This window comes from Odocoileus virginianus, chromosome 6 (genome assembly GCF_023699985.2).
Source record: "Odocoileus virginianus isolate 20LAN1187 ecotype Illinois chromosome 6, Ovbor_1.2, whole genome shotgun sequence".
NCBI lineage: Eukaryota > Metazoa > Chordata > Mammalia > Artiodactyla > Cervidae > Odocoileus > Odocoileus virginianus.
The window spans coordinates 12016189-12030850 of NC_069679.1; the positions used below are offsets into that span (position 1 = coordinate 12016189).

Below are 14662 nucleotides of genomic sequence, written 5' to 3' on the forward strand. Positions count from 1 at the left end.
CTGAGATTGGCTGAATCTGTGGATGTGGAATCACAGATACTGAACAGCAGTGGATATGGAGGGCTGACTATAAGAAACACATATATTTTCCATTGTGCAGAAGGTTGGCACCTCTAACTCATGCATTGTTGAATGGTCAACTATATGTGGTCCCATTCACCATTTTGTAAGAGATTTTACCTGCCCAACTTGTTAAGACTGCCAGAATTAAAGGGCAACTGCAGTTAAAAACTAGGAATCCTAAAAAAAAAGCTAACAGTATTTGCTCTCTCTGGATGTAGAGTCTGTTAAAGAGCAATAAAGAATCATCTCCATAAGTATATTCAGTCATGATCTCCTAGTAAGATGAAAACAAATACCAGCTTTATAATACATGAGACTGTCACAGTTCTAAATTCTGACTACTTTTCAATCTTGTTTCACTTAAAATTCTACTCATGAAAATAGTGCTTCACAATTACCTCTCTTCTTTTTCAGCCAGAAATTTTAAATCAGTTATAAAAAAGGCAAGCCATATTGTTGATCAATACTAACGTGAGAATCCCATGGGCTCTCTCCAAGAGTTTGCTGCTAGCTGAATTAGCGAATATCCCATCTTTATCAAGCAAGGAGGTGTTACTTGATAGTTTACTCTGGCGAATCCCAGTTCTGCCATTCCAGGCAAAATCAAATGTTTCACTGTAAAAATTAAATATAGGACAATTTCCTTAATTGAGACATCCCTAACATTCCAGAAATTTCTTTTAAAAGTAAAACAAAGCTTTAAACACTGAAGTTAAAACTTAACTTTACTTAAAAAAGTAGAACAAAGCGTTAAACACTGAAGTTAAAATTTAGAAAAAATGCTAAACCAGCAGAAAATGGTTTTATCAAAGAGATTACTGATCAATTTGGGCTAATCTCTTAGTCTCTCAGAACCAAATATTTCTAGGATTTTACCACATTCACATTCAAAAGTACATGATGAGCACACCATATAGCTATACGTACCATTTAACAATCAGTAAATAATATAATGTATTATAAGATACTGTCATGTCTTTTGTCTTTGTTTCAGGTCCAAAATCCCTATCCTTTAAAAAGTATATATTAGCCCAAGTGTAACCACTTCTTTGAGTTTCACTTCTGAAGATATTCAATGTACGTAAAATAGAAATAAGAACTGTTTGCTTTTTTCCCTGTTAACGGTCTTTCATTAGTTTAATTTACAGGCCTATAGCCATTGAACCTAAGAAGACAGAGGACAGTTTCATACCATAAAATTTGATGTATATAACATCATCAAAACAATAAAACTATAGAAATGAAGAACAGGTTAGTGGTTGCTAGAGACAGGAAAGGGACATGGAAGAAAAAGAAGAATATAAATAAGCAGTATGAATAAATTCTTTTATGATGATAAAAGAGTTCTGCAGGCTGACTGTGGTGCTGGTTACACACATCTATGTTGCTGCTGTTTAGTCACTAAGTTGTGTCTGACTCTGTGACCCCATGGACTATAGCCCACCAGGCTCCTCTGTCACGGGATTTGCCAGGCAAGAATACTGGAGTGGGTTGCTATTTCCTTCTCCAGGGGGTCTTCCCGACTCAGGGATTGAACCCGTGTTTTCTGCACTGGCAGGTGGATTCTTTACCACTGAGCCACCAGGAAGATAAAATTGCAAAGAAACTACATATATACAAACACAGATTTTTTTTAAATGGTGAAAACTATAGTCTAGTTAATATTAATGAAACAATGTAATTTTCCTGGTTTTGATAATGTACTACTACTATATAAGATTCTTTTAAGGAAAACTGAATGAAGAGTACATAGGACTCTATAAACTATATTTCCCTTGCACTATTTTTTAAACTATTTAAGAATGAAATATAACCTTAAAATATGTATTTTCCCATTAGTTCTTTACTTAAATTATACCACTTTTTAGATAGCCAGGAAAATATCTTCAAAATCTTTTAATAGCTTTAGTCTATCCTCCTGGTCAAGTTTCTAGTGAAGAATGACAGAAAATAATCAAACATGAAAAACTTTATCTATAAAAATTTTCATCAATACCAAAAAATTAGAAACAACCTAAATAGCCAACAATTGGAAATAAATGAAGAAATCATGTCATAACCACACCAGTGGGAGTCTATAAGGTCATTAAAAATCATGTAGTAGAATAGTTATTTAATGGTATAAAAAATTGTCTGCATATATTATCAAATTTAAATAAAGTATCACTGCATGGTGTGGTTTTGTTTAAGACAATTATATTTATACATATGGAAAGAAGAATACATACAAGAAAAATTTTATGGGCAAAGTAGACATTTGCTCAAACAAGATATATGTATCATCAAAAAAGATATACAAATCAGCAATAAGCATATAAAAAGACGCTAAACATGATTAGGTATTAGGGAAATACAAACCAAAACAACACAGAGATACTACTTTAATCCCGTTAAGACAGGCAATAACAAAACAACAAGGATGTGGAGAAATTGGAACCTTTATCCATTACTAGTGGGAGGGTAATGAAGCCTTTATCTCTCACTCAAGGAAAATGTACACAGCTAAAAACAGATTTATATTCGTATTTCCTTGTTTTACAAAGACTACCTCAATTCTTAGTCCTAGATCACCACAAAATTGGTTGTTCTACTCTCTCATTTACAACTCACTAATTAGGAATATTCCATAGGTAAGATCCAAAAACCTCTACTCAGTATACACAAGCTAATCATTTCATGACTCATTTGATTTTCTAAGTATCTATTTTTCTATCCTTTCCATCTGCTCACCAATTTCCTCTCAAATATGTCTAAAATAAACTCAACAATACAACAAATATGAGCTGGAAGGATCTCCTGTTAAGGCCTGCTAGCTTGCCTTATCCTGATAACATTACTTCAGTGCCAAATATCTTTCTTTACTGTATGCAAAGGAAAAGAATCAAGCTAGTGTGATCAATTTCTCTGTGAAGAAGAGTCTCATAAATGAGCTTATACACACATTTTTACGAAATTAGATTGTCTTTCCATGAGTCCCTAAATTCAGTTAGCTGCTTGAACCCAGACTAATTAATCTTAAACCAAAATATCAGACTATTTCAACTAATGGATAAAAACAGAAGCCCATACAGATCACCTCAGACATCCAAAATTGAAAGCAGTACAAAGAAACACAAACTTGGGAATTCCCTGGTGGTCCAGTGGTTAGGATATGGCACTTTCACTGTGGTGGCCCAGGTTCAGTCCCTGGTCGGGGAATCAAGGTCCCACAAGCCACACACAGTAGCCAAAAAAATAAAGAAAGAAAGTCCACAAATTAGGAATTAGGAAATTTATAACAATTAAATTGCTTTGGGAAATGCAAAAAGTCACAATTCCTTTTTTTACACAAATAAAAAAAAAAATGAGATCCTTAAGTTAGGGATCTCTAATGACCAGGGTAAGAACACTACCACTATACTGAAATAAAGGTACACAGGATCACCAGATTAATGATTTCATTTGTTCTTAAGTAAAATCTAACATGCACATATAATCGTGATTTTTGTCAGCAGCATACATACACTTCAAAGATAGTAAGTCATTCAGTCATTCAATTTGCTGGCATTAAAGATAAGTAGAGTTAAGGCTGGATACTTGGGCTGTGAAAGTTCTTGTAGGTTAAAACAGCGAACCAAGACTTCTTGTAATAAGCAATAAAGAGTTGTAAAAAAGTTGTAGAGCAAAGAAGTGACAATATACATTAGAAAGACATAGTAACTCAAAATGGAAAACCTGATCAATGAAGTTAAACCATAATTCTAAATTCTACATAGATCATACTAATTTTAGTGTCTTACCAGGGCACTAAGAAGCTCAATTCTCTTGATGTTCAAAATGTACACAGAAAACTTTAGATACTAAACAATGTTCTTTGCTCATTTAAAGTACAATCTTAATAAAATAGTAAGTGCAAAGGAAATAGGAGTTTTATTTACAAACTCAGAAAATTACTTGTACTTGTTACTTTCAAATTTTACTCAAGAATTCTTCATTGAAAATGGTAAAAGGTAAGCTGTGGTTACCACATTCATCAAGAAAAGGTATTGGAGTATTTAAATATGGCAAAAGTTTAAAGAAAAGAAAAAGAAAACATTTCAGATGGTTTGATATAAATCAAATTACTCAGTTATTACTTACCAGTAAGATTTCTCCATGGAAAGAAGCAGAAAACCCATTATTTTTGCAAAAGATATAAAATGCCATTTGAAAAGTCTCAGAAATGAAAACATATGAACTCATTTTTAATCATTCTGGGAAAACTTTTTTTAATTGTACAACCATTTTACCAGAAGCAACCTTAGATAATATACTCTATTGTTAACTCTAACCTTATTACACCCTTTACAAAAAGTTTTAAGAAGGTTTTTTAAAAGGTCTGATTTTCTTCATATTTTTTAAGCCCCAGAAGTATTATTACTAAGAATTCGAGCTATTTCTTCTGTACTTCCTTGAAAACATAAACCAAACATACTTACTGTTGGTTTTTTTCATTTAGAGTATTCATGCCCTGGAGATCAGAAAGAGGTGTTCTGGGGTTTTTCCGAGTTATACCTAGTGGATAGAAAGCAAAAATTTTCAATCAGTGCTACCAGAGACTACAGACAAAGAGTTTTTCTAAGAGCAAATGAAATTAATACACTTAAATAGCAAATATTGCTAAACATATCAGAAACATCTACACTTGATCTTAGCCAAAAGGCTGAGAAGTGATATCAGAAACATCTAAATAAAAATATGAACTAAGTCCCATGACTGTTACTTATAAATCTTAGTCAACAATGAAACCAATTAGGGAATTTAATAATAAATTCTTTAAACTCTTCTCTCATTTAAATATTTTTAGGAAATCCAAGGGTAACTGGGCTGAAGGCCTAGAAGTGTACAAGTTCTTTTCTTATTTTAATATTCAATATTAAATATTTAATTATTTAGTGTTCAAAAAATTCTTAATTTATTTGCATCACTTTTCAGCAATAGTATATTGCTGACACGAATTGTAGATTTTAGAAATCAAATAATCTTATAAAGACACTGAGAATCAAAGATGATGAACTGCTTCCTCAGAAATAACAATATTTTTTAAACAAAAACTCTAATTAAAAAATAAGCAGAAGATTTGAATACACACTTTTTCCAAAGAAGATGCACAGATGGCTCATAAGCACACAAAATGATGCTCAACTTCATTAATCACCAGGGAAATGCAAATCAAAACCAAAATGAGACATCACTTCACACCAGTCAGAAAGGCCATCATTAAAAAACACAAATAAGTGCTGGCAAGGATGTGGAGAAAGGAAGGGCTCATACACTACTGATGGGGATATAAATTGGTGCAGCCACTGTGAAAACAGTATGGAGGTTTCTCAAAAAACTAAAAAAACGGAACTACTATTATGATCGAGCAATTCCACTCCTGGATACACGTATGGAAAAAATGAAAATGCTAATTTGAAAAGACATATACACTCCAACTTTCACAAAGCCCTGTTTATAACAGCTAAGTAATGGAAGCAACCCATGTGCCCATCAGCCAACAACTGGCATAAGAAGATGTGGTGTATGTGTATGTACACACACACACCCTCCCCGGCATATTACTCAGATACTAAAATAAAATACTGCCATTTGCAGCAGTGGAGGGACCTAGAAAATATTATGGTTAGTGAAGTAAGTCAGACAGAGAAAGACAAATACTGTATATGACTTATATGTAGAATCTAAAAAAAATACAAATGAGTGTATATGCAAAACAGCAACAGACTCACAGATACAGCAACTTGTAGTTACCAAAGAGGAGAGGGAAGATGGAAGGGACGCAATAGGGACACAGGGTTAAGAGACAGGCGTTACTATATATAAAATAGTAAAAGTATTTCTACTTGAGATAAAAATCTTGTATGTGGAAAATACTAAGAAATTCACAAAACAACATTAGGACTATTATTAAATAAGTTCAGCAAAATTACAAGATATAAGATCACTATTCAAAAATCCACTTTGTTTCTATACAATCACAACAAACAATTGGAAATGAAGTTAAGAAAACAATTCTATTAATAATAGCATTAAAATAATATAAAAGGAATAAGTTGAACAAAAAAGTATAAAATATCTACTGAAAAACTACAAAGTATTTTAAAAAATAATTTAAAAAGGACACCTAAATATATGGAAAGCCACCTGTGCTCATGGACTGGAAAACTTAATACTGTTTTAAGATCGCAACTTCCTGAATTCATTTACATATCAATGCAACCTCTATTAAAATTCCAGCTGTTTTTTTTTTTTTACTAAAATGAATAAGTTGTTTTTGATCCTCAAGTGGAATAGGTGCCGCTGTTGCTGCTTGTGTTGAGTCCAGAACTGCAGCTGGACATGGGGCTAGAGGACGAGCAAAGGATGCTGACCGGGTCCGGAGATCCCAAGGAGGAGGAAGAAGAGGAAGAGGAATTAGTGGATCCTCTAACAACAGTGAGAGAGCAGTGCGAGCAGCTGGAGAAATGTGTGAAGGCTCGGGAGCGGCTAGAGCTCTGTGATCAGCGTGTATCCTCCAGGTCACAGACAGAGGAGGACTGCACAGAGGAGCTCTTTGACTTCTTGCATGCAAGGGACCACTGTGTGGCCCATAAACTGTTTAACAGCTTGAAATAAGTGTGCAGATTTGTTCAACCCAGCCTTCATCACCTGGGCATTGGGATATTTCCTCATGGTTTTGAACATGATGTTTATTTGTGTAACTAAGTTCATGTGAAACTCAAGGATTTTGGCTTAGGCAAGTAATTTCTGTGTAATTATCAGTGATTTCATCTTAATAAAGTCCAATGATCAGCAAAAAAAAAAAAAAATAAAATAAAATGAATAAGTTGACCCTAAAATTGATATGGAAATGCAAATGGCCCAGAACAGCAAAACTAATGTTGAAAAAAGAGAACACAGTTGGAGGATTCATACTTTCTGAACGCAAAACTTACTATAAACATATAGTAACTGAAACAATATGGTACCAGTATAAACATAGACAAATAGATCAATGGAAAGGAACGGAGAGTATAGAAATAAACCTTTACATTTATGATCAAATAAAATTTGACAAAGGTGCCAAGACAATTCAATGAGAAAGGAATAATCTTTCAACAAAAACTGAGAAAACTAGATAATCACACAGAAAAGAATGAAGTTGGTGATCCAGTGGTTAAGACTTTGCCTTCCAATGCAGAAGGCAGGGGTTTGATCCCTTGTGGGGAAGCTAAGATCCCACATGCTGCATGGCAAAAAATTCAAAACATAAACAACAGAAGCAATATTGTAACAAAGACTTTTAAAACGGTCCACATCCAAAAAAAAAAAAAAACCACACAAGAATGAACTTGGATCAAAGACCAAAATATAAATGGTAAAAGTCCGAAGCTCTTAAAATGTGGGAGTAAACATTTCCAACCTTGGATTAGGCAGTAGTTATATAACTATGACATCAAAAGAATGAGCAACCAGAGAGAAAAACTGATAAACATAAATCCATGGCTGATTCATGTCAATGTATGACAAAAACCACTACAATATTGTAAAGTAATTAGCCTCCAACTAATAAAAATAAATGGAAAAAAAAAAGAAATTATCAAAATCTACAACTTTGGGGTTTCAAAGGATTCTACAGCAAGAAAGTGAAAAGGCAATCCATAGACGGTAGAAAATGGCAAATCAAATATCTGATGAGAAACTTGAATCTAGAATATTACAAGAACTTTCGCAACTGAATATTATTAAGACAACCCAATTTTAAAAAGAACAAAGGATATGAATAGGTATTTATCCAAAGATGACAAGCAAACGGCTAATAAGTGCATAAAAAGATGCTCAACATCATTAGTCACCAGAGAAAAGAAATTAAAACCACGAGACTGTACTTCACATCCCCTGTGCGTGTGTGCATGCTAAGTAAGTTACTTCAGTCATGTCCGACTCTTTGCAACCCCACGGACTATAGCCCACCAGGCTCCACCGGCCATAGGATTTTCTAGACAAGAATACTGGAGTGAGTTGCTATTTCCTTCTCCATCACACCCACAGCATGACTATAATAAAAACGACAGATAAATGTTGGCAAGGACATGTAAAAGCTGGAACCTTGCATATACTCATGTGCATGTGCTGCATGCTCAATCATCTGACTCTTTGTGACCCCCACGGACTGTAGCCCACCAGGCTCCTCTGTCCATGGGATTCTCCAGGCAAGACAACTGGAGTGGGTTGCCATTTCCTCTTCCAGGGGATCTTCCGGACCCCCGGGATCGAATGCACACCTCCTATGTCTCCTGCCCTGACAGGTGGACTCTGCCACTGCACCACCTGGGAAGTCCTTCATGCAGACGCTGCTGAATGTGAAATGACACAGTTACTTTGGAAAACAGCTAGCAGTTCAAGAAAAAATTAAACAGAGACTACTAAGCATATACCCAGGAGAACTGAAGACATAACATCTATACCCATATAAAAACTGTTACTGGAAAACATATGTCTTGGGATCAACAAATTCAGTTAGAACTTTGAACAAATTTATTTTCTTACATATTTGAATGCATTGATTTCATTTCACTTATTCAGTTCCTAAGTCATGGATAGCAATTATCCTTAGAACAAATGATCATTTTCTATTCTCCACACCCATCCTTCTCTCCTGCACATTGACACACAGTCATCTCAGGCCTTTCCTTAATACTACTAATGCAATTTTCAGTTACGCTTCCTCTATTTATTGAGATCACATAGGTGTTGATTTATGCCTCTGCTTTTAGCTCAAAACCTGTTTCAACATCATTCTGATTATTTCATAGTCTTAAATTTGTGCTACTGCTTTACTGGATTCGTGTTCTTAAATTCTTCTTAAACTGTAAACTGCTCATAGGGAATTTTCTTCCCTTTTTTGGAGTATCTTCCTTGTAACGCAATAGGGTGTTTCTTTTGCGCACGTTTCTTTTATGATATCATTTAAACTTTTTGAAAAACCCACTGTGAGACTCTAACTGGTGATGTAAATCTATTCATACTTTTATTAATTTTAAATTATAGTACTTATTTCTCATATTTTGTTTCATATTTATTTCACTCATTTTTTTTCCCCTGATAGATGAAGGTTTCTTATGCAACTTTAAACGATAAAGATTCAGGGAAATCCGTGATGGTCCAGTAGTTAGGCCTTTGCGTTTTTGCTGTGGAAGGCAAGGATTCAACCCCTGATCAGGGAACTAAGGTTCCATGAACAGTGCAGAGTGCCCCACTTCCCCCCCAAAAAATTCAATTTTTGTTATTATTACTGTGGTTGTCTGTAAGGCAGACCTTCATGTTTGTTTACTCATATAGATTTCCAAAATTTGATAAATAGCCATACTCTACCAACTCAATAAAAACAGCTCCCTGACATTCCTCCAGGCTTACCTTGTACATGTTTCTGCAGATCCATTTTCAAACAGAAATTCTAGTCATATTACATTTTTAAACTATTTTAAATTATGTTAGTGCAAGTCTCTGTATAGGGCAATAGCCAAAGGGCTTTGGCATTCATTATCACATTTGAGTCTCGCATTGCCCCTGTGCAGAGGGACTACCTTTCAGAGAAGGAAACTGAAGCTCTGAGAAACACCTTCCACACACAGTAACACAAGGGCTAAGTGGCAAAGCCAGAACTTGGGCCTAGACCTGCCCAACTCCAAATGCCAGGCTGTTTCTCATCTCTCTTTTGAGAGTAATGTGAAGGTCCCCATGTCATAATCTATGTGCCCTGCCACAAACCTCAGGTCTTCCAAGAACTGGAGCCTTCCTCAATAATAGGCAAGCAGGCTGCTGGTTCTCACTCTGACCTGGAGGAAGCCCTTATGAATAAGGTGCGGACATTTCCAGGGGTTTCTATAGTTTTATTTTTAATATTCTTAATTCCATGAAAAATAGTCTCTTCTACATATCTGTAATTTATGTCAGGCTTCATGATAAGCAATTAATTTTTTAAATTGTGGCAAAATTTATACACTGTAAAACATATTCATTGTAAGCATATAGTTGGTCAAGTACAGGAAAAACTGCTGCCAAAGAAGACACACTGAGTGACTAACAGAGCTGCCATCTTTAAAGAGCCTGGGGGTCACTCATGTATCTTCTCTTCTACGTGTATGCTTAAACCTCTTGACTGGTTTTGACTGGTCTGTTTCTCTTACTGCAGTTTTTTCATATTTTGTCTTCAAGTCCATTATCAGTTATGTATTATAAATTATTATGAATATTGTTTCTCAGGCTGTGAGATGCTTTTTCTTTTAACAATATCTTGCAAGTTTTCAATTTCGATGAACTTCAATAATGTTTTTTTTTTTCTTTTATACTTCATGCTTTTATGTTCCATCTAATAAATTTTTCCCCAAGACTGCAAAGATCTTCTCTCAGGTTTTCTTCTGTAAATTTAATATTTTATTCTTTGCAAACAGCTATATGACTCATTTCAAGTTAATGTTTATGTATAATATAAGGTAAGGATCGAAGTTCTCTTAAACATTCTATCTACCATGAAGTGATGGGTTTGGATGCCATGATCTTAGTTTTCTGAATGTTGAGTTTTAAGTCAGCTTTTTCACTCTCCTCTTTCACTTTCATCAAGAGGCTCTTTAGTTCTTCTTCGCTTTCTGCCATAAGGGCGGTGTCATCTGCATATCTGAGGTTAATATTTCTCCCAGTAATCTTGATTCCAGCTTGTGCTTCATCCAGCCCAGCTTTTCTTGTAACACTGTCTAATTTTGGTCTTAGAATCATTATACTGGCCTCATGATATGATTCGTATAGTATTCCTTGCTCCTTTGTTTTCTGGAATAGCTGAGCAGAACTGGTATTATTCTTTTCTTAAACGTTTTTAAAATAAAACTGGTTATCCAAACTATATGAGTCTGGACTTTTCTGTTTCCAAGTGTGGGAAGATTTTATTTATGAATCCAATCACTGACAAAAGACTACACAAATTCTCTATTTTTCCTTGGATCAATTTTGATAACTTGTTAACATTCAAGGCATTTATCTGTTTCATCTAAGCTGCTGAATATACTGCCATAAATATTCATTATCTCTCCTCAATCTTTATATCATACGTAAATGTCTTGTTCATTTCAAATAACAGTATTTTTGTCTTCTCTCATATTTCTTGATCAGAATGGCTAGAACTACACTATCCAGGTACAATAGCCACCAGCTACATGTGGCCATTCAAATTTAAGCTGATTTAACTAAATTTCAGTTTTAAAATTTTTAAAAAACTTCAGGTGTTTAATAACAATATGTGAATAATGGCTACAGTTTTGAAGAGCATAGCTGGAGAACATTTTCATCCTCACAGAAAGTTCTACTGATCAGTGCTGGAACTCGAGCTTTATTAATTTCAAAAATTGCTCTTTTGGTTTCCACTGATTTTCTCTAATGCTGTCGGCTTTCTATTCAGTGGTTTTAGTTCCTTATTCTTTACTTCCTTCTACTTATTTTGGGTTTAATATGCTCTTCTTCTTGTAGCTTCATAAAGTAAAAACTTAGATCACTGATTTTTAACCTCATTTCTTTTCTTAGATAAGGATTTAAAGCTATCGGTTTTCTTCAAAGCACTTTAGCGGCATTACACAATAATTATATTTATATATAAATTATATAAATTATAAATTATATTATATATAAATTATATAAATTATAAATTATATTATATATAAATTATATAAATTATAAATTATATTATATATAAATTATATAAATTATAAATTGCTGGTCCCTCATCTTGTTCATGAACACTACAGTCTCTTATATCCCAAGAAGGTCAGAAGTATGGGTTTACATTGAAGTAACATTCTATCACACCCTCCCTCACTCTTTCTTTTCCCAGCATCTTATTTCTTCCCTTTCCAGGGCTCCTGATCTTTGTGGGAATTGCAGCTCATGTTCCTAAGAACCCTAATTTCTTCCCCCTCTTCTAATTTCCTCCCTGCAAATCTCAGAGACTAATCATTGTAAAGAGAAGGTGGGAGACCAGAAATGAAATGGAAAAGGAAGAGCCACAATACCTTTTATATCTAAATCTCAAAGGTCACACACTGTCACTTCTGCCACATTCAATTTATTAGAAGGAAATCACTAAGTACTGCATGTGCCTTATGAAGGGAGGAGTATCAAAAAATTGATGGACAATTTTGAACCCCCAGAACAATATCATAATTTTTACCCTAAAGAAATCATATATCTTTTTAAAAGAACTAGATAACGAAAGAAAATATGTATAGTCATATCTTTATACCTATGTATTACTTCTGGTTTCTTTATTCCTTATAATAATTCACGGATCAGTAAACTAGAGTACAGATCAAACCCACTGCCTATTTTTACATGGCCTGTAAGCTAAAAGAGATTTTAACTTTTAAATGACTGAGGGGAAAAAAATCAATGAGAGTATTTTTGTGACATGTGGAAATTATATGGAATTTAAATATCAATGTCTATAATAAAATTTTATTGGAATGTAGCCATGCTCATTTATTTATGTATTGTCTATAACTCCCTTCAGAACAGAGTTGTTTCAACACAACATATGACCCACAAAGCCTAAAATATTTAGCATCTGACTCTTCGCAGAAAACATTTACCAACCTCTACTCTACATCCAAGTTACTATCTGATGTCATTTCCTTTTAACCTAAAGAATTACCATTATTTCTCCTCTTGGAACACATATTATGGTGATAAATTCCCTCAGATTATCAGATTATCTATTTATCTAAATGTTTTTATCGCAGCTTCTTTTTTAAACTATTTTTAAAAATATTATTTGGCTGCTGCAGATCTTAGTTGCAGTACGCAAGATCTTTGAACTTCAATCTTCATTGCAGTATGTAGGATCTTTCAGTTGTGGCATACAAACTCGTAGTTGTGGCATGTGGGATCGAGTTCCTTGACGAGGGATCAAACCGAGCCCCTTGCATTGGGAGGGCAGAGTCTTAGCCACTGGATCACCATCAGGGAAGTCTCTATTTCAGCTTCACTTTTGAAAGATACTTTCTTTAATTGATGATTGGACATTGTGGATGATGCATTGTAATAACAATGAATTCTGTTATATTTTTCTGCAGACTTGATTATTCTTCTAATAGACAATTAACTTGTCTGTCCACAAACTATAAATCATAGCTTTTATAGCTGTTTTTATTTTCTGGGTCTTGTGTTGTTCTATTGGATTTTAAATTTCAGCCTCCATTACTTTCAATGAGAAGACAGGTGTTAATCATATCATTATAAGCAAGACTCACTTTATTGCACTTCACTTTATCATGCTTTGGAGATACTGCATTTTTTACAAGAAGATTTGTGGCAACCTTGTGTTGAGCATGTCTATCAGCACCTTTTTTCCAACAGCATTTGCTCACATAGTATCTCTGTGTCACATTTTGATAATGTTTGCAGTATTTCAAAGTTTTCCATTATTATAATATTTGTTACAGTGATCTGTGATCAGTGATCTTTGATGTAACTACTGCTCCCTGAAGGCTTGGATTACAGTTACCATTTTTTAGCAATAAAGTATTTTTAATTACGGTATATCATTTTTTTCCAACATAAAACTATTGAACAATTGGTAGATTACAGTATAGCATAAATATAACTTTTATGTGTACTGGGAAACCAAAATATTCATGTGACTCCCTTCATTGTGACATTTACTTTATTACAGTGATCTAGATTCAGCTCTGAAACTGCTCAGAGGTATGTCTGCATTCTCCTGTATTTAATGCAATTTCCTCTGGGCTGCTTTCAAGATTTCTTTTATATTTCTGGCATTTAGCAATTTGCCTACAATGTGTCTAGTAGCGAGTTTCTTTTGTATTGGTTCTAGCTGGAGGTCACTGATGATCTGGAATCTCCAAGTTAGTTTTTCTCAAACATGAGAAGTTTTCATCTACCATTTCAGCCACTCTAGTTTTTTGCCTCTTTCTCTCCCACCTCTACTTCTGGGATCCTAACTAAAGACAGTAAAAATTCAGCTCTCCCCTAAGAGGAGCTATGAAGAGATAACAAAAGGCCCTCAGTTTAAAAAAATCAGTAAACTGCACTTGTGTTTTTCAAAAATTTCCTATTTGGTTTGCAATTCTATTTACTTATTTTTTCTCTTTTTGGCCATATTGTGTGGCATGCAGGATTTTAATTCCTGACCAGGGATTGAACTCGTATCCTCTGCATTGAGAGCAGAGTCTTAACCACTGGGCTGTCAGTGAAGTGGCTTATACTACCCTTCGACAGAGCTCCTATAGTCTCCCCCAAATACTCAGGAGAGTCAGCCAGGTATGGATGGCTCTAAGTTTGGGTGTTAGCCTTTGGCAGCTCTCTCCATTCCAGGATTTTCCTCTTAAACTTCAAGCTTCTTTGCCAGTCCTCAACTTAGTCCTCTGACACTTCAAACCATATAGTTGTGGTTTTCTGTTCCTGGAGCTATGGAAGTTGCGGAGCACCTTGTGTAAAAAGCTACAAATTCTCAATTCTTACCCACTACTTACACATGGACTTCCCTGGTGGCTCAGACGGTAAAGCATCTGCCTACAATGCGAGAGACCGGGGT

General features: G+C 34.5%; 2 protein-coding genes and 1 pseudogene across 13 annotated transcripts in view; 1 reads left to right on the forward strand and 2 right to left on the reverse strand.

Moving 5' to 3' along the window:
- Positions 1-14662, reverse strand: part of MYO9A (myosin IXA) — a 240889-nt gene that overhangs the window by 88714 nt on the left and 137513 nt on the right. For all 12 annotated transcript variants that reach the window (XM_070468755.1, XM_070468761.1, XM_070468760.1 and 9 more), the window contains 2 exons: positions 4521-4596; positions 535-678 (listed from right to left, as the gene is read on the reverse strand). In XM_070468755.1, coding sequence (XP_070324856.1) covers positions 535-678; positions 4521-4596 — 220 coding nt within the window. The remainder of the gene's footprint in view (positions 1-534; positions 679-4520; positions 4597-14662) is intronic.
- On the reverse strand, positions 4576-4756 carry LOC139035811 (U2 spliceosomal RNA; annotated as a pseudogene).
- Positions 6355-6903, forward strand: LOC139035570 (cytochrome b-c1 complex subunit 6, mitochondrial). The gene has a single exon (XM_070468770.1). It carries the CDS (start codon positions 6424-6426, stop codon positions 6697-6699), a length of 276 nt encoding a protein of 91 aa, XP_070324871.1. The 5' UTR covers positions 6355-6423; the 3' UTR covers positions 6700-6903.

What these genes read in the sequence shown, in the direction of transcription:
- LOC139035570 (XM_070468770.1), top strand. Translation starts at nt 6,424, where the DNA reads ATGGGGCTAGAGGACGAGCAAAGGATGCTGACCGGGTCCGGAGATCCC.